General features: G+C 35.6%; 3 protein-coding genes across 3 annotated transcripts; 2 read left to right on the top strand and 1 right to left on the bottom strand.

Moving 5' to 3' along the window:
* Positions 1-159: 159 nt before the first annotated feature.
* Positions 160-9,626, bottom strand: LOC110736611 (protein CHROMATIN REMODELING 24-like). The gene is made up of 23 exons (XM_021916875.1): positions 9,422-9,626; positions 9,248-9,328; positions 9,028-9,150; positions 7,946-8,865; positions 7,711-7,841; positions 7,555-7,609; positions 7,111-7,236; positions 6,338-6,445; positions 6,175-6,230; positions 6,010-6,100; positions 5,205-5,342; positions 5,036-5,113; positions 3,993-4,202; positions 3,841-3,912; positions 3,393-3,473; positions 3,177-3,295; positions 2,252-2,363; positions 2,090-2,158; positions 1,912-2,006; positions 1,684-1,812; positions 1,404-1,472; positions 1,149-1,281; positions 160-753 (listed from the first exon to the last, which is right to left on the bottom strand). The coding sequence occupies exons 1-23, from the start codon at positions 9,516-9,518 to the stop codon at positions 595-597; spliced, it is 3,252 nt and encodes a 1,083-aa protein (XP_021772567.1). The 5' UTR covers positions 9,519-9,626; the 3' UTR covers positions 160-594.
* A 1,384-nt stretch (positions 9,627-11,010) lies between these two features.
* Positions 11,011-20,137, top strand: LOC110736610 (tRNA uridine 5-carboxymethylaminomethyl modification enzyme MnmG-like). The gene is made up of 13 exons (XM_021916874.1): positions 11,011-11,350; positions 12,397-12,524; positions 13,271-13,362; positions 13,777-13,890; positions 14,629-14,959; positions 15,155-15,334; positions 16,112-16,192; positions 16,448-16,666; positions 17,081-17,223; positions 17,334-17,500; positions 18,048-18,265; positions 18,401-18,493; positions 19,488-20,137. Exons 1-12 carry the CDS (start codon positions 11,152-11,154, stop codon positions 18,479-18,481), a joined length of 1,953 nt encoding a protein of 650 aa, XP_021772566.1. The 5' UTR covers positions 11,011-11,151; the 3' UTR covers positions 18,482-18,493; positions 19,488-20,137.
* Positions 20,138-20,492: 355 nt separating this feature from the next.
* On the top strand, positions 20,493-22,514 carry LOC110736028. Its single transcript, XM_021916186.1, has one exon. The coding sequence runs from the start codon at positions 20,872-20,874 to the stop codon at positions 21,499-21,501; it is 630 nt and encodes a 209-aa protein (XP_021771878.1). The 5' UTR covers positions 20,493-20,871; the 3' UTR covers positions 21,502-22,514.
* The last annotated feature ends 147 nt before the right edge of the window (positions 22,515-22,661 follow it).

Genomic DNA, 22,661 nt, shown 5'->3' with positions numbered 1-22,661 from the left:
GGACAGGGGTGGTTAACTCTCCCTAATTTTAAGGAAAATAAATTACTCCCTTTATTTGATTACTCAAAATCCAAACCAGTGAAAGTGACCAGAATTGTTACTCGTTATATGTTCCCCCCATATTTCATCAAACCCAAACATATCATAATAGGAATTGATTACACAGGATAGCAAGTTCCTACAAAATATTGTTTCTTTCGTTCAACCAAACAACCACAAGGTTGGGGACTTAATCTTGTGATGGTTCATCAGCCAAAGCTAAGCATCAAAACATTCCACTCTTCATTTAAATAATTTTAAGTAGAATAATAATAACAGAATACTGGAAATGAAGAGTCAATGACATTCAAAGCAATTCAATGTTCACTTCTGACTTTCTGAGAGCATATACAACAAAATTATGCCTCAGCAAATAAATACATTCTTTCAACTCCATTCCCAGCAAAGGGCAGCAAGCCAGTGCCCCATGTTTAAGCCAATGATTATATCAGACAAAAATAGAAAAAATCATCTGATCAGCTCCACTTATGTACCCCTTTCATTAATTACACTTCAATCCACAGTACGAGGACAAGAGTGTCCTGCACCAAGCTTTTATACATGTAACGATCTCTGAAATGAGTCCGTAATGTCATCCAAGTCAATGACCTGATTGGTCCCTTCAGGTGTTCTTAAATTTTCAAGCTCCAACGTCAGCTCTGTGATTTGACTTCGAAGTTTTTCCCCTCTGTCAGGTAATCGCGAAACAGTAGCCTGAAGCAGTTGAAAGAATGTAAATGGCAAGAATCATCAACAAGTCATTAGAGAATCAAAAGTGAAGGCTTGGAGTTGACAAAACATGATCTATAAACCAATAGTATACTTTTATAGGATGTTTAACAGTTGTATAGCTTCGTAAAAGCTCTTAAAAAAAATCCATACGAATGAATTAGTGTGTCAACTACCAGCCAATATTTGGTTTGCATATCAGCAAAAAATAGGTTGTTGGAAATATATGAGGTACATTGCTCATCTGCTCCTAAAATTAAAATGACAAACAAAGTAATCTAGAGCACAGCACAAAAGAAAAGTCTCCACGACTAAGAGTCTAGTACAAGTGCAACTAGGCATTTGAAGTTTTATGTTTGTGGTGTAATCATGATGCTGACCTTATTTGATAAAAGTTGAGAAAGTCTATTAATCCTCTCCTTGATATCTGATTCGGTAAGCTTAGTATCACGTTGTGGGGAAGCATTGATCTTGCGGAGGTTTACATCCTTCGGATTAAATGCATACTCAGACCTAGATAGGTAAAATTAAAATAAGAATAACTGCAAATCTTTACTGCATTATATCAAGAAAGCCACGAAACATTATTAAAAAAAAAAACATATTTCAGTCATAATATTTGAGAAGTATCATACCCAGCGACATAATGCTCAGTTGAAGTTGACGAAGAACCATATCTCCTATATGTTTTATTTCCTGTTCTCCTGAGAATAAAAAATGTGAAAAAGATTTACTATCTCGTTACAGATAACAAAATTCAAGGGTTTCTAGGATCACCCTACATAAGAGAAGACTCGTACAAATGCAGAAATAAAAAAACCCAGTCTCCCTTGTACTCCAGTTATAGCTGCGTAATTACAATATGGCTAATATCACAGTAAGTATTGTCTCAACAGACAGAGTGTAGTCATTCACCTCGGCTCATCTTCTTCTACCTGTGCAGCTGGTGTAGGTTCTGTTTTGGAATAGAGCAAACTGTGGTGACTGACACCTCCAATGCCTAAAGATTCCAGGAATTTGATGTGGGCTTTCAAAAAGTCACTCCTATTGACAGATATAAGACAACCATTAGCACAACATGAAATGAAAGCAAACAAATCATAAATTAGAAAAGCCCACTGGATAAGATTACAAGAAAATTACAATGAGATCTGGTCACCATGTTCAGCAACCAACTGCAACTGAGTGGGAGAAACATCAAACCCATCTTTTGGAAGGCTGAAAAGCTCTTTAAGATCCTGAAAAGAGTAATTAGCAAGGATATAACATCGTGACTGTAAGAAATAGCTCAAGAGCAACACATAGTAATCAGAAGACAAACCTGCTGACTGAAGTAACGTGTTTGCTCTTTATGCTCTGTAGCAGTCTTGAACAAGCCACCCTTGTATATCTAAAGCACAGTTCAAGATGTTAACCCAAAATAAACAAGGTATTCACTTAAAAACATAAATGGCAAAAACAAGAAAGAAAAATAAAAACTAACCTGCATCCTATATATTTTTTCTTCAATTGTAGCACATGTCATCAGTCTGTAAACTAGAACATCTTTCTTCTGGCCAATCCGATAAGCACGGTCGACACTTTGGTTATCCATACTGTAAAGATCAAATAGAAGAATTTTTTTTTACATGTTTCCAATGTTTGCATGAGACTTGGAAGTTGTATATAAACAGATAATACAAAGAGTGATAGTGTTGCTCTGGATAATCCCACTTCAAGATATACAATTGGCTATTTACTAATACCCTTATTACCCTTTACCCAAAATATCATGATCCTTCACAGTTTGCATATCAAAGTAAGTTTATGATGATTAAATCCTTCCATTAACACACAAACTAATGAGAACTTGTATCCCTATGTCAAGAGACAAACAATAACTAGGTTCTAATATTCAGCAAAACAGATAACCATAAATAAAAGTACTGATTCTACAATTGGCAGAGGTGAGGCATTTATGGCATTTAAATAGGTAATGGTGGGAGGATATCCAATCATGGATGATAAGGAATTCAAAGACAGAGCTATGGCTGAAAGTATATGGATATGGATGTTATAAAATTCAAAGAAGCTGATGGTGACATTTGGGGTTTAGAAACAGAAACCTGCTCAAAACAAGACAACTATTTATGAGCATACATAAAAATATTTTGGTTCAATATGCTGCCTCTATTCGAAAACAAAGCGCAAAGGAAATTCAAAATTCAGAAGATTCAGAACACATTAAAATTTTCTACTGTCAGAAAAAATATTGGAAGATAACAGTTGTAATCTCCTATGAGTCTGGTCAGATTAGACAATGACCAGATATCCTCTCACTTTTCCTTCCATTTCCATATTTCGCATTTGCAAGGATACAAAACCATAAATTTTTCATATCCATGAAATAGCTTACAAAAAGCACATACCTGGGATTCCATGCTGGATCAACAACAATGACACGATCAGCATTCGTGAGGGTCAAGCCAAGACCACCAACTTGAGAGGTTAACAGAAAAATAGGAGCTCCACGACCTTCTTGAAATTCCTAATAATTATACAGGAATGAAGAGATATAAATTTCAGAATTATCTCCAAAATGTATAATTATTCAACTATTAAGGAAAAAAGGATTAAGCCCTGACATTTACAATCTTCAGCCTGTCACAAGCTTTGGTCGTGCCATCAATGCGTAGGAACTCAAAACCATTAGTCACCAAAGCTTCCTGAGAATATTATAAGAGAAGTGTGAACCCGCTTATGAAGGCCAAACAGAAACAACAGGAAATCACACCAAAGGCAATAAACTTGAAATGCACGTAAAATGCCAGAGCTATATTCTTTAAGAAAAAACAACCGTGACTCACTACTTAACACACGTAAAAATCAAGCTACCAGCCTACCGCATAAGGATGCTACCACTCTACTAGCCCTTGTCAAGAAGCATAACTCACAAATTCCATGCAAAACCCTTCCCCGACAGGCTGATCTCTTCTGTATTGATAAAAACTATCATGTGCAGAGTTGCTCAATTCCTCATGTACCCAAGTACTAGAGGCAGAGTACAGGAAGATGAGAATTAATGAAACTAACCTGAATGATATTAAGCATTTTCCGTGTCTGAGAAAATATAAGAACATTATGCCCCTCAGGAATTAATTTTTCCTGCAAGAATTGCAATTTTATATTAGACATAAGAAAAAATATTAATTATTAATAAGGCTTTGGATGGGAGGTCCACAGACCAACAAAGATAGTATAAATGATATCTTGCACGAGAGATTGTCATGCTTCTCCTGAAGATCATCTTCCCCTGTCAAATTTGCTGCATGCATGGCCAATTTCTCTGCTAGACCACAGTCTTCCGGATTAAGCATTGAATCCATGCCCTCCAACACATCTTCAGCCGCTCTCTTTGTCAAAAGATAAGGGTGATCACATATCTTCTTCAAGATCTGCGTTCAATATCCCAAATAACGAAACAATCAAGAAATTATAATGGCAACCAAAGCCCACCATTAAGTATCAAGCAACAGATATGTTGTAACGAAATGCTACCACCAAGCATAGAACTTAAACAACAGACTGATTGAGGGAAGTAAGGACGCTTTTTCATTAATAAAGGGATGAACTTTCTTACAAGCAGTGGCTTGAGGCCACAAGTCTGCAAGGGTGAATTTAGGTCACTACTCCCTAATTGCCAAATACCACAAACAAGCTACCCAAGCACAGCCCTTCCTCCCCTTTTTATATATACATCATAATCAGCAAAAAGTGAACAATAAATCCTAACAACCACCCTGCCATATTTTGTCACATTCTTCTAAATTCACTGCTCCACTAACATAGCCTCCAACAGTTCCCTTTGCGCCTCCTCTCATATGTGATTATGCCGCGTGGCACTGCAGCTTGGCTTGTTGCATATGTTGAGTAATAAACTCAAATTTTATTACAGTTGAAAGTGTATCTATGTTACTACTACTATTAACAACATAAATTTATGATTACATTTTGTTCCCTCTGCTAGTCTGGTAAACAACCAAACAGGCGTCCAACAGGATGAATGTAGCTCTGTGTGTGTGTGTGTGCACGTGCGCGTGCATGTCTGTGTGCACACGTGCGCGTTCATGTGTGTGTGTGTGTGCGCGCGCGCGTTCATGTGTCTCTCTCTATATATATACACATCGCAACTCACAAAAAATAATCAGTGGTAAACCTTCAATGCCAATGCAAAACATGAAGGATGCGGAGAAAAACCAAGTTAAAGGAAAATGACAAGATACAATACCGTGATTGCTGCCAGAGGAGAGCCATCGAATGCTGAAAGGACAATCTCACTCTTCAAAAAGGCCTCATAGAGTTGACGCTGCACAAAATATGTTAGAAGAAAGAAAATATTAGACACTCTAACAGTTCAAATAAGAATCATTCAGAATGTGCCTCTACAAAAACTACACCTGGCAGCTAGTCAACCGCAACCACACTATTATTTCCTTTTTCTTGGACAGCTTAGCATTATCTGAAGTGTCATCTTCACAAAACACTTCGCTTTTCATACGTCTAAGAAAATAAGGCTGTATACGTTCCCTTAGCTCCTGCAAGCACAGAATCGAATCCAGTAAATTCGATGTTATCTAACTGTATGTGTTCCTGTTTCTCTTCTTGTAATTTACACCATCTTGTCAACATTCTCACATTTTTCTTAGCAATATTAGTTGGTACTAAACTAACAGACATATTAAACTTACATTCATCAAATAGTCACTTATAAAAGATGAGGAAATAAAAACATATAATAGTCCAAAATTAATTTTCTTTTCAAACCAAAGACATTTATCAAAGAATACCCACAAAAACACATAAAATTGAAAGATTGAATTATCGTTACATCTGTTTCCATATGAAGCCAAAGATGCAAAGACTCACTTAATTTAGACTTGAGCAATATTTTATTTAAAATGGATCACGAACTGTCTGAACTTATTATTAAGTTTGTTGTAGGCAGACAATGTGTATCAGAATAATAAAAAATAGCCTGGTAAAAATGTGTACATTTAAACCCACTGAACCCAATTACCCTGCCTAAGGAAGGAGCATCCCAAATGAAATACAAAGTTTTTATACAGTAGAAATATAGAAATACCCAAGGGAATTCAAATGCTTGCTTCATCACCCCCAAAGTATTAAAATCATCATCAACAATAACTCAATAAATCCACATTAAGCATGAAAAGGCATAGAAACATGTTGAAACACCATTACCTTTGCTACCATTGAACCAACACGCTTATCCCTTTCAGAGGCCTTTTTGTCATTGCCACGAAGAATTGGATGCTCATATCTTTCCCTGAACCTATACACCAAATCTCAAACTAAGCAATAAGAAATAATCCTCCTTCAGATGTTACATTATCGGGAAAGACTTACTCTTTCTTGTCACCCAGCAAATCAGGGCAGCAAAAGTTGAAGAGTGCCCATAACTCCTATTTCAATCAAAGGAAGCAAAAAGGATCAAGATGAAATCACACAGATACTTCTTGTACATGGCTCAACATATCAAAAAATATTTAGGAGATTGAATTGATAATACCTTTAGATTGTTTTGAATTGGTGTCCCACTAATGATAATGCGATGGGCACACGGTATTCCAAGCAAACTTTTGGCTCTTTGTGTACTTGGATTCTTTATAAGATGACCCTAAATAAATTTATAATAATAAAAATATAAAAGGGCCAAGATTTACGCAAATGGAATTAAGTAAAAGAAAGAAAATCAAAAGAGGTTTTTTTTACACAGCTACACATTCTTACTTCTCATACTTTGTTAGGTGAATTGTAATTTGTAAATGAAAGGATTTCTATAAATATCAATGTAGAAAGATACATATATAGGAAAAATGCTTCCTGCAGCATGTATAACCTCCATATATTGACAAAATGGAGGACATAAAGATGTAGAATATAATGAAACAGCTTGCGACTAACCCAAGTGCAGTCAGATTTTTTTTTTTTTTGAAAGGCCCAAGTGCAGTCAGATTAGTATAGATAAAAGTTGAAGTTTGTTGGTTGGTAACCTTCCATAACCATTAATTTAAAAATTTTAAAAAACAGTATGGAGTATTAAATTTACTTTTTTTTTTTTTTTTTTTTTTTTTTTTTACAGGTAATACATGAAGATAGTTCGTTGGAAGAATCAGAAATGTGAGCATATCCAAAAGATAGTTCGTTGGAAGAATCAGAAAATGTAGACAGAGAAAACGAGAGATAGAAGATACAAGGGCAAAAAAAAAAGTGAAAAGAAGTAAGCTTTTAGACAATCAAACATATGACGTGTAACAATAGATCTGCCTAATTGTTACTTACCTCATCCAGTATCATGTAATCCCAAAGAGGGATATCATCACCGTCATCGTCATAAAAGTCATTTCCACATAATTGTTTTGCATTAAACCGTACAATGTCGTAGGTTGTTAATAGAATACCCTTGTCCTGCAAGGAAAACAAAGAATTATTCATAAAAATCAAGAAGATAAACAAGACAAAACTAATGCCAGTGATGTATTACATTATTTACATATATAGATGTCTGAAATGACAATAAGAAAATCAAGTCATCTAGATCTTTCTAACTTCCATACATACTGTCAAATTGATTCCATGTTTGAATAACCAAATTGCAGGATAAAAAATTCACTTACATCTATAAGATACTGTGTGCGCAAAAACAAAACTAGTAAAACCCAGCTAAAAGATCTGAACACAAATCCTCTTTCTATGTCATGTAAATTTGACAAGTCAAAGCCAAACCTGAAGCACATATTGGAGTTCATACTGTCGTAGCTTAGGACACGTTCCAAAATATCTGCATAGGAGCAAAAGTTAGAAAGTCAAACTAACACGTGGTAAAAAAAAATCCCTTCCTAGACCCAAACATCCCTGTTTAACATGGTCAAGTAAGCTCACTCTTTTATCTTCTGTGAAAGACCCACAGCAGAGAGTTCTTTGATCCAGTGAGGGAGAAGTGTCTTTGGAGCCACAATCATTACCCTCTTTATCAAACGTGAGTTAAACAAACCAGCTAAAAAACCAGAAATCTGAAAGGCAGTAGAAAGGAAAAAAAAAAAACTGTTAACAATAACCAAGTACAGACAATACAAAAAAGTAGCAACTCCAAAAAATAACATAAAAAATATGTTACCTGCATTGTTTTCCCTAAGCCCATGTCATCTCCCAAAATCCCACCTTTCCCTTGACAGTGAAGAGACCAAAGCCACTTCAGTCCATCACGTTGATGAGGATAAAGCATTTTGCCGATTTTAGGAGGTAGCTTGTAAGTTGATCTTGGGCCAGTCAGAGTAATTGCATATTCATCCACTGTATTAACCTCTTTAGCATCATCTTTAGCATTATCTAAAACCTCAACAACAGTTGAATTGCTATACTCCTCATCTACTAAACCACCATGCCGCTTTTCTCTCCTAGTCCAATTGTTACCTACCACCTCTACACAATCATCATCACTCTCATCTTTCAAAGCATAAGCTGAACTCCTGTGAGTGACAACAGGCTTTTCCTCGACTGGTGTGCTCACATTCCTGGATTTCCCTTTATAATCATTCTTGCTCGGTTTAGTTTCCTCAACAAAGTTATCCCCATCAGATTCACTCAACGCCCCACTCTCAACTTCCTTGTCATCAACCCCACCCTTCACACCCGATGAAGAGCTTGACAACTCAGAAGCACTAGCAAACGACGAATCAACACTACCAAATTCAGAGTCTGCCAATTCATCATTTTGACCCACACCCTTTACTTTCTCTTCATGCAACGAAACATCCACCAAAGGAACAGCTTTTAGGTCAACTGGCCTAGGGTTTGGCTTCTTCTCAATCGACAAAAACTCCATCCTCGAATTCAAATCATTAAGAATATCCCTAATCTCATTCCCCCCACAACCCACATCCTTCACCGGTGGCGGTGAGCTATAATCAGAAATATCAAATAAATTGAGATCATCTTCCTTAACCTGTTGTTGGTTATCATCATCATTATCTTTGCATGCTACTTTGCAAAGACGTCTCCTTCCTTCAATTTTCACCTTTTCCGGCTTCGATTTTTCTGTTAATTTAGCCCCAAATTGATCAACCCAAACCACCCAAAAAAATTGACCTAATAATTCAGCTAATTTAAAGAAACCTAACCTTGACCTAGCATATACTAATATAAATAAATTCAATTCAATGTTTTGTAAAATTCAGGAAAAAAGGAAAGAAATTATACCAGTAAGAGACACAACATCATTAAACCCAGAAACCTGCGTGATACTACCACCAATTGATTCATCATCATGAACCGCAGAACCTCCATTACTATTCGCCTTCGCTTTCGAAAACTCTATAACATCTGCAATTAATTAATTCTTCAATAATCCCCCAAACAAAAACCCACACCAAAAAACTAAAAATTTACAAAATAGGGCAAAATGTTAAGAAGAACAAACCAGGAGAAGAATCAGAATCGGCGATTGAGAAATGAGGAACATCATCTTCGAATTCCTTCAACTTGGACTGATTTCCTTCACCTGTAACACCAAAAATAGAGCTTCAAATTATGAAAAATTGATCATAAAAAATGCAGAAATTAGGGTTAAATTGAAGAGAGAAAAGGAGAGTACGATGAGGAGGTTTGGATTGAGAAGCAGAGAGGACGTGAGAATAACGTTGGTTGAGACTGAGTGGTTTCTTCTTCGTTGATGTTGTGGTTTCCTCCATTGTTGTGTTTCCTCTCTCTCCTCTTCCTGTTGCTCTTGGTCGGTGGTTTTCCCGCTTTGAGTGAAATGATGTTTGAATTTGATTTTAGTAATTGGTCAATTGGATGGATTATGTTGGAAGCTTGGAATGTCGTTTGGACTTCTTTTTATAAGATGGAAATGTTTAAAAATAAATTTATATTTTATATATACATAACTCAAGCAAAATTGTGAATTTTAAAACTAGGATGTTTAGTACTCCGCAGTGAAAACATATTTTCAAAGGCATATAAAGTGTTATAATGCACATCAATCTAGTACACGTACTCATAACACTAGTGATATATTACTATATGGACGGATATAAAGTGTTATAATGTCAGTGCAGGCATAGCCCAAAATGTTTATTTACTCTGTCATGAAGCAAATTATAAGCAAAGAAATAAGAGTAGTTATTTGATGCATCATAAGATGAAGCTTGTATTCTTGGTAATGTATTCTATTGTTCGAATCTTAATATACTCATGATTTAACCTTTTTTCCAATAATCTCTTCATTCATAATTTTGTATAGACAACACTATATTAGAGTTTAAAAAAAAAGGAATACGTTTCATTATACTTTCATAAATCAAATGCATAAAATATTCACGAATTTCTCATGTTGGCCTAATTGTACGATGCTTTTTGGGTTGAGGACTTATGCATCATGAGTTCATGACGACTGGTACACCAGTTTTGTAGTTGTTAGATATCGTTGAAAATATTTTAGAGCATAAAAACCTATTAAAGCACATAATTTAAATTGAGTTTGCTACATAAAATCATCGTTTGCAAATTGCTTTCTATTGGTAGGTAAGGATATGATGTTCTATTAGACCAAAATCTCTCATAGGATTACTCAATCTGGGTTAATGAGCAAGACTCCTTGGTAGTTGACGGAAGGGTAAGATGATCTCAATCTCCAAGTTGCCTCTAGTGTTTTAAAATACAATCTCTATTAGACCAAATATTATTTGGTATAGAATTATTTTTTGCAAAATCCACCCAACAACAACTTGAAAATTGAAACACATAATTTCAGTTTTACATAAATTCCATTTAAAAAATGTGAAATGAAGTACTCCCTCCGTCTTGGGTCAAAATTTTAAAACTTTGACCATGAATTCTCGTTGATCTATAAGTGATAATATATTCATGTGGGATCTTGGTAGAATTGTCTCATGGTATAGTTTATTATTATCAAATTTTTATAATTCTCCATCCTGGGTCAAATTTTTAAAACTTTGACCATGAGTTCTTGTTGATCTATAAGTTATAATATATTCATGTGGGACCTTGTTAAAATTGTCTCATTGTATAGTTTATTAATATCAAATTATTATAATTTTTACACTTATAGAAATAGAGATATATGCGTTTGAAGACGTGTGTTGAATATCGTGAAAAGTCAAATGCAACAAAAAATAAGAGATACAAAGAGTACATAAATTACCTCAATTTGAAAGTCAATCTCTTTCTATTCCTCAAAAAAGTCAATCTCCTTCTAAAACGAAAAACGAGTCTCCTCACTCCTCAGTGTTATTAGGGCTTATCTTTTCTATGACTCTTACCATGGAAGCTCTATAGAACCAGAAAAAGCTTCATCACTCTTTAATGGCGGCAACTACTTTTACTCAATTCACTCGGATTACGCGCCATTTTCCTGCTGTATCTTCCATACCCACTTCGTTTCTATCTTCTTCACTCTTCAAACCTCGCCACCTCTCTTTTCGCTCCAAGTCACTCCGCTATTGTCCCCTTTTGTCCTTCAATTCCTCCAGGAAATTCACTGTTTCAGCGTCTAGTTATGTCGGTGAGTTGTCATTTTCTCTCTCCTCCGTTCCTCTGATATCTGAATGTTGAATTTTATTCCTTTTTGTTTGGATTTTCATTGCGGCATTTTAACAAACAGTTGGTGTTCATGCTGGGGTTGTTGAGTAGTTGTCGGAAAATTGCATTGTGGCTTGCAAATTTCGGCCTCACACATCTGGGATATTAATGGGTTTCTGAATTATGTACTTTGTTGTTTGATTTGGGCGTTTCACGAATTCTTTTGAGTTTACCCAGGATTAATGGCAAAATGGTTAAGAATTTTATGTATGAACTTAAGCTGAAATTTGATCATTATTATTGGATCTTTTTGGAAATCTGGACTATGCAACAGGTGTTTTGGACTTAGATTTCATGTTGGGAGTTCAATGGAACTTTCATGACTAGGAAGTGAATATGAGTGTTTTGGAACTTAGTTGGTAGCTTGTATTGTGATTTCTTTGTTTGTAAAATGGCACACCCCTGGTTACAATCTGCATAGTATTATAACCAAGATCATAATATACCGTGCCTGCCCAATGTTATTGCCAATATTGATGAGTAAATTGCAGGAATACCGATTTTGCACCAAATTCTAATTTCTTTTGGTGCTTATTGGATAATTTGTGCCCAGTCATTCTAAGATGTGTGCTTTCACATCTTTAGAGACGATAATACAGTGACCTTTGCTTTTGAAATCAGGTTCTGATTTGGTCTATAACTATAAGAACTATGGAGCTGGGCAAGCACTTTATCATACTCAGCTAATTTGATTATGCTACTTGTAGCTGTGGTATAATTGCTCTTTTTAGGGGATTAGATCTCATAAAATCTTATGTTAGGGGACTTCTCATCATACGATGGCATAAAAATAACATACTTTTCCTGCTTGACTTGACCATCTAATAAGAATCCCATTATGAATGCCTAATTGGGGTAAACAATGATTGAGTATTGGTTTGTTATCTTTTTTTTTTTTTTTTTTTTTTTTTTTTTTTTTTTTTATTGTTTAAATCCTGATTCCCTGACTGGAGTGTTCCTGTGAAGCAGCTCATGAAACATATGACGTCATTGTGGTTGGAGGTGGACATGCTGGATGTGAAGCTGCTCTTGCCTCTGCTCGTGTAGGGGCAAAGACTCTACTTCTCACGCTAAACATTGACAGGATTGCATGGCAGGTAAATCTTCTGACACACGTAGGATATATCTTTTACTTCTTGGTGTTATCTAACCTCTCTATGGAGAATAGGCAGTTATGAAGAAAGTAGATTTTCAATTTGTTTGCTTGTTTAGACATTTTCACCATTGACTAGTCTTTGTCTTAGTTTTTCATGATTTCATATTTGGAAATTGGAAGTAGCTAGACATTGAAGATACATGACTTTATTCCATTGTAGCATTTAAATTGAAACATGATAATCTCCATATCTTTTTGGAAAATAATTGTAAATCCATTACTCTTGCACCCCTTTTGCATTGCATGCTCTTATTCAATCAACTCGCAAAGAAGGAAAGCAATTAGTGTACTTAATTGAACATCTTGATGCAAAATGGATTTAAGAATGGTTTCAGGTGTAAATGCTACTCAATTATATTTCTTGTCATATCCTTCCTTCCCAGTACATTTGTATGTAGAAAATTTCTTCTCATAGTCAGGGAGAAACACATTGATGATGGAGATCAGTATGCCAGATTGTTATGTCTATGTTTATTTAAATTAGTGTCTTAAAGATATTTCAGTCTTTTTTCTTCAGATTGGTGCTGATCTTGACTTTGTATAACCTTTCATTGGCTCCCATTTCTTAAACGAGTGATTATTGAGAAGGCTGAGATTGCTGCTTCAGTGTTTTGTTTTCCACTCTCTGTTCACTATACTTTATCTTATTTTGGTCAGCAATAAAGTTAACCAAGAATTTGCATGCAGCCATGCAATCCGGCAGTTGGCGGGCCTGCAAAATCACAACTTGTACACGAAGTGGATGCCCTTGGTGGTGACATAGGAAAGATTGCCGATAGGTAATATTTGGTTTGAATAGAAATTTAATGGTGGTCTGAGAAATGTAGACACCATACACTTTTTGCTATTTATTGTAAAAACGAAAAACTGATGATGTGATGAAAAACAGCTTACTATTTCCATGACTGCTTTTCTTGCTAATTCCAGCCTATTTGAAATCATATAATTCTTCATATTAGAAAGAATTTTTTGTAATCACACGGTGACAGCTTGATTTTGGAGGAGCCTGTTGTGCCATCTCATTATACTTTTTTGAGAAATTTGTTGTATCTGAATTCGTGCTTCTGAAGTTTTGAGTTTTGTAGGAAACTGTTTATATGAGTTATCTATCTGTACCATTATCTTTGATGAAGATTTACGGTTTTTGCTTTACAAAGAGTTTGATGCCTCTTTTTTTTTGGTTAAAATTTTAGGTGCTATCTGCAAAAACGCGTTCTTAACACATCCAGAGGCCCGGCAGTTCGAGCACTGCGCGCACAAACTGATAAGAGGGAATATGCTATGGAGATGAGGAAGGTTGTTGAAAAGTATGCTTCTGCTACTAAGCTATTCTATAGGGACTTTTTAGAATATGGTGAATGGTGACAAACTGACAACTAACTATGTATTGCCTTTTTCTTAAAACTTCTTTTTAAAAAGCTAGTTAGGGAGTACTCTGTATTAACTTATCATTGTGTTTTATTTAAAGAAACGAAATTAACTCAACTGTCATTCCTCCGTTGGGATGTTGTCACTTTGATTTATAGAAGTCTCGCTTCTGGCAGAAGATGCAGCTTACAGAATAGTGAATCCCTCTCTAAGGCTTTTGTTAGAATAATTTGTTGTTCCGGCCAACTTATAGGATATATTGAACAAATTTTCAAAAGTGGATAGGAAATATTCCTTCCGTCTCATTTTACTTGTTACATTTACTTTTGGCAGAGTTTTTAGGAAGTGAAAATTTTGAGAGAATAAAGGGTGAATTTGTGTGGGACCTAACTTTAGATATAATGCAGATTAAAAAAGGTTGCCAAAAATGGGTATGTAGCAAGTAATTTAAGACATACCTATAAGAAATATTTAGGAAGTAATGAAGAAATATTTAGGAAGTAATGAAGAGAATAAGGTTTTTAATTGGTATCTAGTAGAACTTTGGAAGATACGTGTGTAGTTTATGGAGAACATGTAAATTTCACATGGAAAAAATTGTCTGTGTTGATGTTCAATTTAGTTGTATAATTCCTTATGGTAATTCCTTTTATCAACTAATCATTTTACCTTTGCAGTACGGACAACCTCTCGATTAGAGAGGCTATGGTGACAGAAATCATTGTTGGGAAGAATGATAATGTTGAAGGAGTCCGGACTTTCTTTGGAATGAATTTTTATGCACCTTCTGTTGTTCTTACAACTGGGACATTCATGAGTGGCAAAATATGGGTTGGAAGAACCTCCATGGATGCAGGAAGAGCTGGCGAGTCAGCCTCTGTTGGACTCACTGAAAGTCTTCAACATCTAGGATTTGAAACTGATAGGTTGAAAACAGGGACTCCTGCACGTGTAGACACTCGTACTGTAGACTTTTCCAAATTGGAGCCCCAACACGGAGATGAAGAGGTTCTGTCATTAAATCTTATGTGTACGTTTAACTGTTGAAGTTTTTGGATGGAAATATTGATCAACTTTTTGTATTTTTGGCTCGGATTTGTATGGCATTATGTATATGCAAATGTTGGTAAAGTCTACTTCTACGGTATTGTTCCACTTGGTACAGGAAGAAATTGTACTGATTCTGTAATGGTGATTGAGCAGGTCAGCTGGTTCACCTTTGACCCCGAGCTTCATATTGAAAGGGAACAGATGTGCTGTTATCTGACACGTACAACTAAAAGTACACACACGCTGATTAAGGAAAACTTGCATGAAACACCAATATATGGTGGGTGGGTTGATGCTAAAGGGCCTAGATATTGCCCTTCTATTGAGGATAAGGTAAATTTTACAACCTAACATTTTCATGCACCACCGTACTCTTTTATTATTTTACCCCTCTAAAGGAAAAAAGTTATCAAGCAAGCACAATTTTTCAGAAATGGAAGTTAGTCTATAGGTTTAATCTCTTAATCCCTAATCATGAATGTATAGATCTCCTTTATTTTCTTTCTTTATATGTGAATTGAAACTTTTTAATCTCACAAAGCTTTACGTAATGAAATAAGGGTCAGTAAGCTTGTAACTGTTGTAGTGAGATTTGCTGAGAATGCTAGAATTGAGATAGTGGCTTTGGTAGTATGCTAATGTTGACTTGAGTTAATAGTTTAGCCCTAAATAGACATTCAAGGTCATTCTAGGCAAAATATGTATTTTTTTTTTCTTTTTAGCAAAAGGTGTTATTACTTATGTGTTGTCTAGAGATATCTTAATAAGAAATACAGCAGTAAGAGGGATCTCACAACTCACAAGAACCGCCAATGAATTGGGTTGCTCTGGCACTCCATTATTTTTGATTTACTGTAGTAGGATGTTTGTAGTGTCTATGCTGCATAAAGCCATAAACCCAGTGTATTGTGCTAGTCTTCTGTTTATGGAGGGGAGATTGGTGCATGGATGAAGCTGTTGAACTCAGTCTAAACCTGCAAAGAAGTAGTTTATGTCTCTTTTGTTTTTGTTTGTTTGTTTTTTTTTTTTTTTTTGGTACTGTTTCTATGAAGATTTAACCTTATATTTATTCTCTCAGAAATCTTCTTGTATCGCTGTTTGGTGCTTCAGATTGTTAGGTTTCAAGACAAGGAGTCGCATCAAATTTTTCTCGAACCAGAGGGCCGAACTGTGCCTGAGCTTTATGTACAGGTATTACGTGTTCTGTTCATGGTTCTGTATTTATTACTTTGGGTGGTCCAAGCCTCCAACATTATCTTGCTTAGTTGATTGGTTCCTCAGCTGTCAGAAATTATTTAATGCAAGTTCTCTAATTACTTTTGTTTTAATTTTAATCTTATTTTTCTATTATGTTTTTGATCAGCCTTCTCTTCTTTTGAATGGTAATAACGTCATACCTTCTCCACTGAATTGATAGTACGACGTCAAATTAACATCTATTTTCAGGGATTCTCAACTGGTTTACCTGAGAGGCTGCAGCTACCGTTGCTGCAAACATTACCTGGACTTGAAAACTGTACGATGCTGAGGCCAGCTTATGCTGTGGAATATGATTATTTGCCTGCTTACCAGTGCTCTAGATCTCTGATGACCAAAAAGATTCAAGGTCTTTTCTTTTCTGGTCAGATTAACGGAACGACTGGCTACGAGGAAGCTGCTGCACAGGTTTAACTTCCCCACGCCCTTATCTTTTCTCTCATTCTATATTACATCAAAGAAGAGTTGAATTTATAGGAGTACATAATATACATAGGAATGGATTGTAATTCCCCGCTCATGTCAGAAAAGAGACTCCTTTAAAAGTAGCATCAGGAAAAAGCATGATGACAAAGAAGCTAAAAAAACCTTTCTGTTTTCTAGTTTACTGATTTATTTTATAGAACTTAGGTATTGTTATTTTCTGGTACAAGTATACTGAAAGGTAGCAGGGAGAATCCTTTGATAATAAGGAGTATTTAGCATGTGCAAAAATAATGTATATATAATTACTCGAAAGAAATATTACTCTCATTTAATCCCATGCACATCATGGGCCACCAATCTGGTTATCAGGATAAAACCAATTTTACCTTTCTGTAGGGCATCATTTCTGGAGTTAATGCTGCAAGGCATGCTGATGGAAAATCCCTTATTGTTCTTGAGAGAGAAAGCAGCTACATTGGCACTTTAATTGATGACTTAATCACCAAAGATCTTCGAGAACCTTATCGAGTGTTAACAAGGTACTAGCATTTTAGACTTTCATACATATTGTTTCCAGAAGTCCTAGGAAAGTAATGGGAAATGTTCCTTTTTTCTTCAAATGATTTCTTGATTTCCGTGCTCCTTTCAGTCGTTCAGAACACCGATTACTTCTTCGATCTGATAATGCTGATAGTCGTCTTACACCTCTGGGCTATGAAATTGGTTTGATTGATGATAGACGCTGGAAACTATACCAAGATAAACAAGCACGAATTGCAGAGGAGAAAAAACGGCTGAAAACTGTCAGGATTTCAGGTAAGCTATCTTCTATCTTCTTCTTCTTCTTTTTTTTTTTTTTTTTTTTTTTTTTGAGGCAGGAAGTTGTGGGTCAGAGTATTCAAAGTTATGGCAAGAGGTTTTTTTAGATGTACTTGAAATTATTGTGACTTCTCATGGCATGCTGCATTGCAGTTTCTGAAAGGACTTGTGAGTTGTGAACCTTTTTAACAGTTTGACTTGCTATGAGAAAAAGGCATATATAGTATTTTAGGAGTTTGTTAAACTGATGCTCACATTTTGAATTGGAGTGTCTTCTCATTTTTTTCGGTGCAACACTGACCAGTAGATTTGTCCTCATTTTCTGTAGTAGCGGTTGTTTTTTCTTGTTTCAAATAAAGACTCTCCTTTGTTCTATTTTTTTGAGTAACTATGTCTTACTGATTTTTATTTTGATTTAAAATGTGGAAATTCTTAATATTAAGAGAAGTGAATGTAGAAAAGGTGCTAACTTGGTTAACAGAGAGGGTGAAGTTGCCGCCTTCCTGGGTATCTCTAAGTTTCTGGTACTCTTCTACGTGTGTAGGTGGTGATCTGGCTGCTGATGTTACCCTCTTATCTAATCAACCGGTTAAGGATTCATCAACCTTGGAGAGTCTTCTTAAAAAGCCACATATAGAGTATAGAATTCTGGATAAGCATGGCTTTGGGAATCAGTGCCTAACCAAAATGGAGAAAGAATGCGTAGAAATTGATATTAAATATGAGGGATTCATCATCAGACAGCAACAGCAGCTGCAGCAGGTAAATTCTTGCGTGCTCTTGGCATGTTTGTCTTAACTCTTTATAAACCCGTGTCTTCTTTATCTTGCTCACATGTCCTCAACTATGAAATCCTTTCCATTTTCATCCTTGATTTGATCTTTGCTCTATTTGTAGATGGTTCATCAACAACACAAACCGCTTCCAGACAATTTAGATTATTACTCAATGACCACTTTGTCTCGAGAGGCACGTTAGAAACTCTCTAAGGTATATACTCTCTTACATGTATATTATCTGCAGCATCTGCGAGGGTCAATTCTTGTATTATTTAATCTCTTTGATAATTTTGTGCTTTTTGAACCCTGGAGATGCTTTTTTTCTGTACCTAGTACCAAGCTTATCTAATGGCAAATTCCTCTAGTGTTGATCAATGACCTTGTAGCTTGCAATAGAGTATGGTGTGGCATCGTTTAAACATTGATACTGTCAGTTACGTGATTAAATTATTCGCCCTGAATAATCTATTGCATATCATAACCCTCCGTCCCTCCCAATCCCTTCTCTCCTAATTCCCAAAGGGGGAAAAAAAAAATCTGTAGATGTCTTTCTCTGCAGTCTGCAATTTGTGTTTTGGCCTCACTACTCAACATTAAAAAAAAAAAAAAAAATGGTATGAGGTATGATCTCTAATGTAATTTCTATTGAGGTATATCAATTTTTATTTTCTAATAAATTTTAGCTTCCAATGATAAGACTACTAGAGTTCTTTTAAAGCTTTATTAGATACCCAAATAGCTTAATTTATTAGATCAAGTCATTGCCGCTTACCATCCCAGTGAATGTTAACCGGAGACAAGGCACCTTTTTATCATCAATTATTCATAAGATGTAACTGGAACTCCTTATCAACAATTGGCTTGGTGAACATATTAAACCTGTATTTGTTGCAGTAGCTTTTAGGTTGTAGGATACCCCTTGTGCCATACTACTTTTTGGAATTTTGAAATGAAATAATTGAATTTTGTGAAGCTTTTCCTATATCACCTTAAAGACTTGCTTTACTCATGCCATTGGGATGTCATTGCAAGCATTTGAGCTTAAAAGGGGATATCACCATCCCACATTGAGGTTAAATGAGTTTTTTGGGATCATTATGTTTTCTCATCCTGGTTTTTCATGCAGAATGTTATTTTCAGCAAGATTTGAGGCATGTGTTTGAAATGGTTTTTGGTTTTTTTTTTTTTTTTTTTTTTCCTCGCAGGTAAGGCCACAGACCATTGGCCAGGCAAGCAGAGTTGGTGGGGTAAGCCCTGCTGATATCACTGCTCTGATGATCATTCTGGAAACAAACCGAAGGCAAGTTCAGGAACAGAGGAGGCGCCAGATGATGTCTTCTGTCTTAGTTGAGTCTGAGAAGGAAGAATCTTCAGTGGTAGAGGCAATCAGCTCTTAGTATGTGATTCTATATGTTGGAAATGTAACTTGTGCTTATCATGCGGGCATAAACCCATGCCACGTTGCTTCAGCATGGTGGGTTGTATGATAAACTACTCTAATTCTTGCTTCTTGGACTGTTAGAGATACATGATGGAAGCTTTTTGGACCTTCATTTCTCTTAAGCAACTGGCTCAGATCAGAGTAATTCAACACTGGAAAGTAAGAAGAGAAGTTAAAGCACAGACAAGGTGATCGTGTCTTTTTGTCAAATCCTGAATTAGTTTTTCAATTGCCAATTTGGCAATTTTGTTATTCAACTTAGTTGTGATACACTGATACTAGTATAGTAATATTACATGTTGCTTTGAAGCTGAAGTGCTTATACAGATAGTTAAGCAATTTTTTTCCTGTTTGACAACTTATTTGTAAATACGAACTATTTATTCAGATATTTTCCAATTTTATTCTTCTGAATTGATTTTAGGCTTCTCTTTTTACATTATTGAAACTTCAGATACAAATATACAATTCAGGCTTTTATATTTTTCTCTTGTTATTTTTTTTTATATACCTTGCAATATTGACCCAACCCAGCCTTAGTCACACATATGACTAAGATTAATTTGTTTCCCACAATAATCTATTTTTTTAATAGACCTGACTTTGACGCGACCCAAATTGGCCTGCTCCCAAACCATTAGTTCCTCTTACAAATATGACTAAATACGACTCGATTGCCAACTCTAATGTTGGAAATATAGTGGATTGGGCCTAGATTGAAGCTTATCTAATTGGTGGTTGTTATCCAATTAATAAAATTTATAAATTGGGAACTGGAAACTGCTGTGCTGTGTGATGAACCCATGATGACAAATAAAATAGTTGGCAAAAACTCAAAAACTGATGTTTAATCAAGGCATAAGTCAACAAGCCTTGGTTGGATTGATTTGCTAATCTCTTAATGATCACACCAATTTCTGCCCATATCGTGTTGCCATGTACCCCCATCAACCTCCACCCCATTAAATTATTCATTTTTCCTTCTCTTTCTCCCTCTTTCCTCCCCATTTTCCCTTTGTTTCATACTCTGTACAATGACATTGTTGTTCAACAGATGGGGCATGGAATACCCAGAAATGTAGCTTTTATTTTCCACCTCCTGTCCTAAAGTCTGATTCTTTTCTTCTCGTAATCCTCGAAATCTTCCAATGGCAATATCAGAGGATTCGAAGGCCGGGATTTGTTATATATGGGTCATCTCTTCCCTTCTTTTGATCTTCACAGTCTCAGGTGCAGTCTTCTTGGTGCTGTACATGATCCAGCCTGCATACCTGGATACTTCGTTGTACCCCGTTATTGGCGGGTCTCTAGTTTGCTTCCCTTGGTTCTTTTGGTTCCTCACATTGGTTTATCGGATTGTTTCACGTGCTTGTGGGTTTAGGATGTCTTGTTTTGGTTCCTCTGGTGCTGATCACCCTGATGATGCTGTTCCTTCTGGTGTGTCGGCTAGGAATAGTAACGGGGATGGTGTTAGTCCTATTCAAATTGTAAGTACAGGTACTAGTAATGGTGTCGTCGATGGTGGAAATGGTAGCAACGTTGATTTAGAAAATGGGAGTGGGAACGAGAATGAAAACAGAGCATCTGGGGTGGTTGTACAGCCAGGAAGTCCTAGAAGGGTTCATTTTGGAGGGGTAGTAGTATTAGGTGAGGATGATGAAGGTGCCCCTGAAATCCAGGAAAGTCCTAAATCATTGTCGTCGTCATCATCTTCTTCTTCTCCATTGACGGATATCAATGAGAGCGAAAAACCTCTGAAATTATATATGGCTTCTTGATCCCAGAAGTTTAAAGAACGATAATTTCATGTTATTGACATCTGGTTGAGATCGACATACATTTTGTGAAAGAAGATGCAATACACAATCACTTGATTCACATCTTCTGAGTTGGCAAAATTTTCTAGTTAAATCAAATGAGGAAAAATTTGCTGTCATTTTCACAAAAATGGAGCATTGGATTTAGAACAATTGAGGGGCAGGAAGAACGGAAAACTTTGACTCGGAACTTACAAAATTTATACATTATTGTATACAAGATTAAATTTATACTTCATTGTATATAAGGTTTGTAAGTTGATAGTCACTTGGCTAATCAGATCCATATACTTGTTTGTGTAAGTAGATTTGTACTCCATAAGAGATTCATATACATGATTACGCGAGAGGTAGAGACGAGTTCTATATTTTGATGAGGGTAATATACGAATTATTTTGTTATTGCATTAGGTATTTGGTTTATATTATTTTCTTATAATTTTCTAGACTCATTAGCACTCTGTTTAATTTTACTGCCAAAGAAAGGAGTGGTTTTTCGAATTGAAAATTTCGCAATAATACAGAGTGATTTCCAAAGTAGAAATTATCGAAGGGTATGAAATTGAAGAATAATTTTTGAACTCAAATCTAGATTCTAGAAATCTAGCCAGCCTTCCATAGCATAAGTGCGTGTGATTTTACTTGGAATTATATTTAAGTTTGTGTTTAATACTTTAATAGAATATGAAACAACCGACACAACTTCAGACATTTTTAGGTTTATATTTTGTGAAAATTATGTTAAACTTAAACCTGGCAGTAGCTCTTGAAAAAAAAATGTACTCCGTATTATTGACTTGCAAAACATATTCGTTCCTTTTTTTTTTTTTAAATTTTTTATTATTTTTAATATCCTTATTCCATTTTTTTTTATTTGCCTCATGTATTTTAACTCTTTTTACACAATTTTCAATGCATATTGATTTGGGTAAAAATTCCCAAGCTACGTGGACCAACCAGAATGTGACACATGTAACTTGAAATGCCCAAAATGGGTCAATCAGGATAAGACACGTGACACGCTGACATTGAAGGAAAATGGCGATCCTCAATGGCCTAATTCCTGAAGCGTCATAAAACGATGCAGCCCACCAAATCTAGGTCTAAGTGACCTACGTAAG

The sequence above is a fragment of the Chenopodium quinoa genome, unplaced genomic scaffold (assembly GCF_001683475.1).
Source record: "Chenopodium quinoa cultivar QQ74 unplaced genomic scaffold, ASM168347v1, whole genome shotgun sequence".
NCBI classification, from domain to species: Eukaryota; Viridiplantae; Streptophyta; class Magnoliopsida; order Caryophyllales; family Amaranthaceae; genus Chenopodium; species Chenopodium quinoa.
This window is presented reverse-complemented; position numbering and strand designations above follow the sequence as displayed.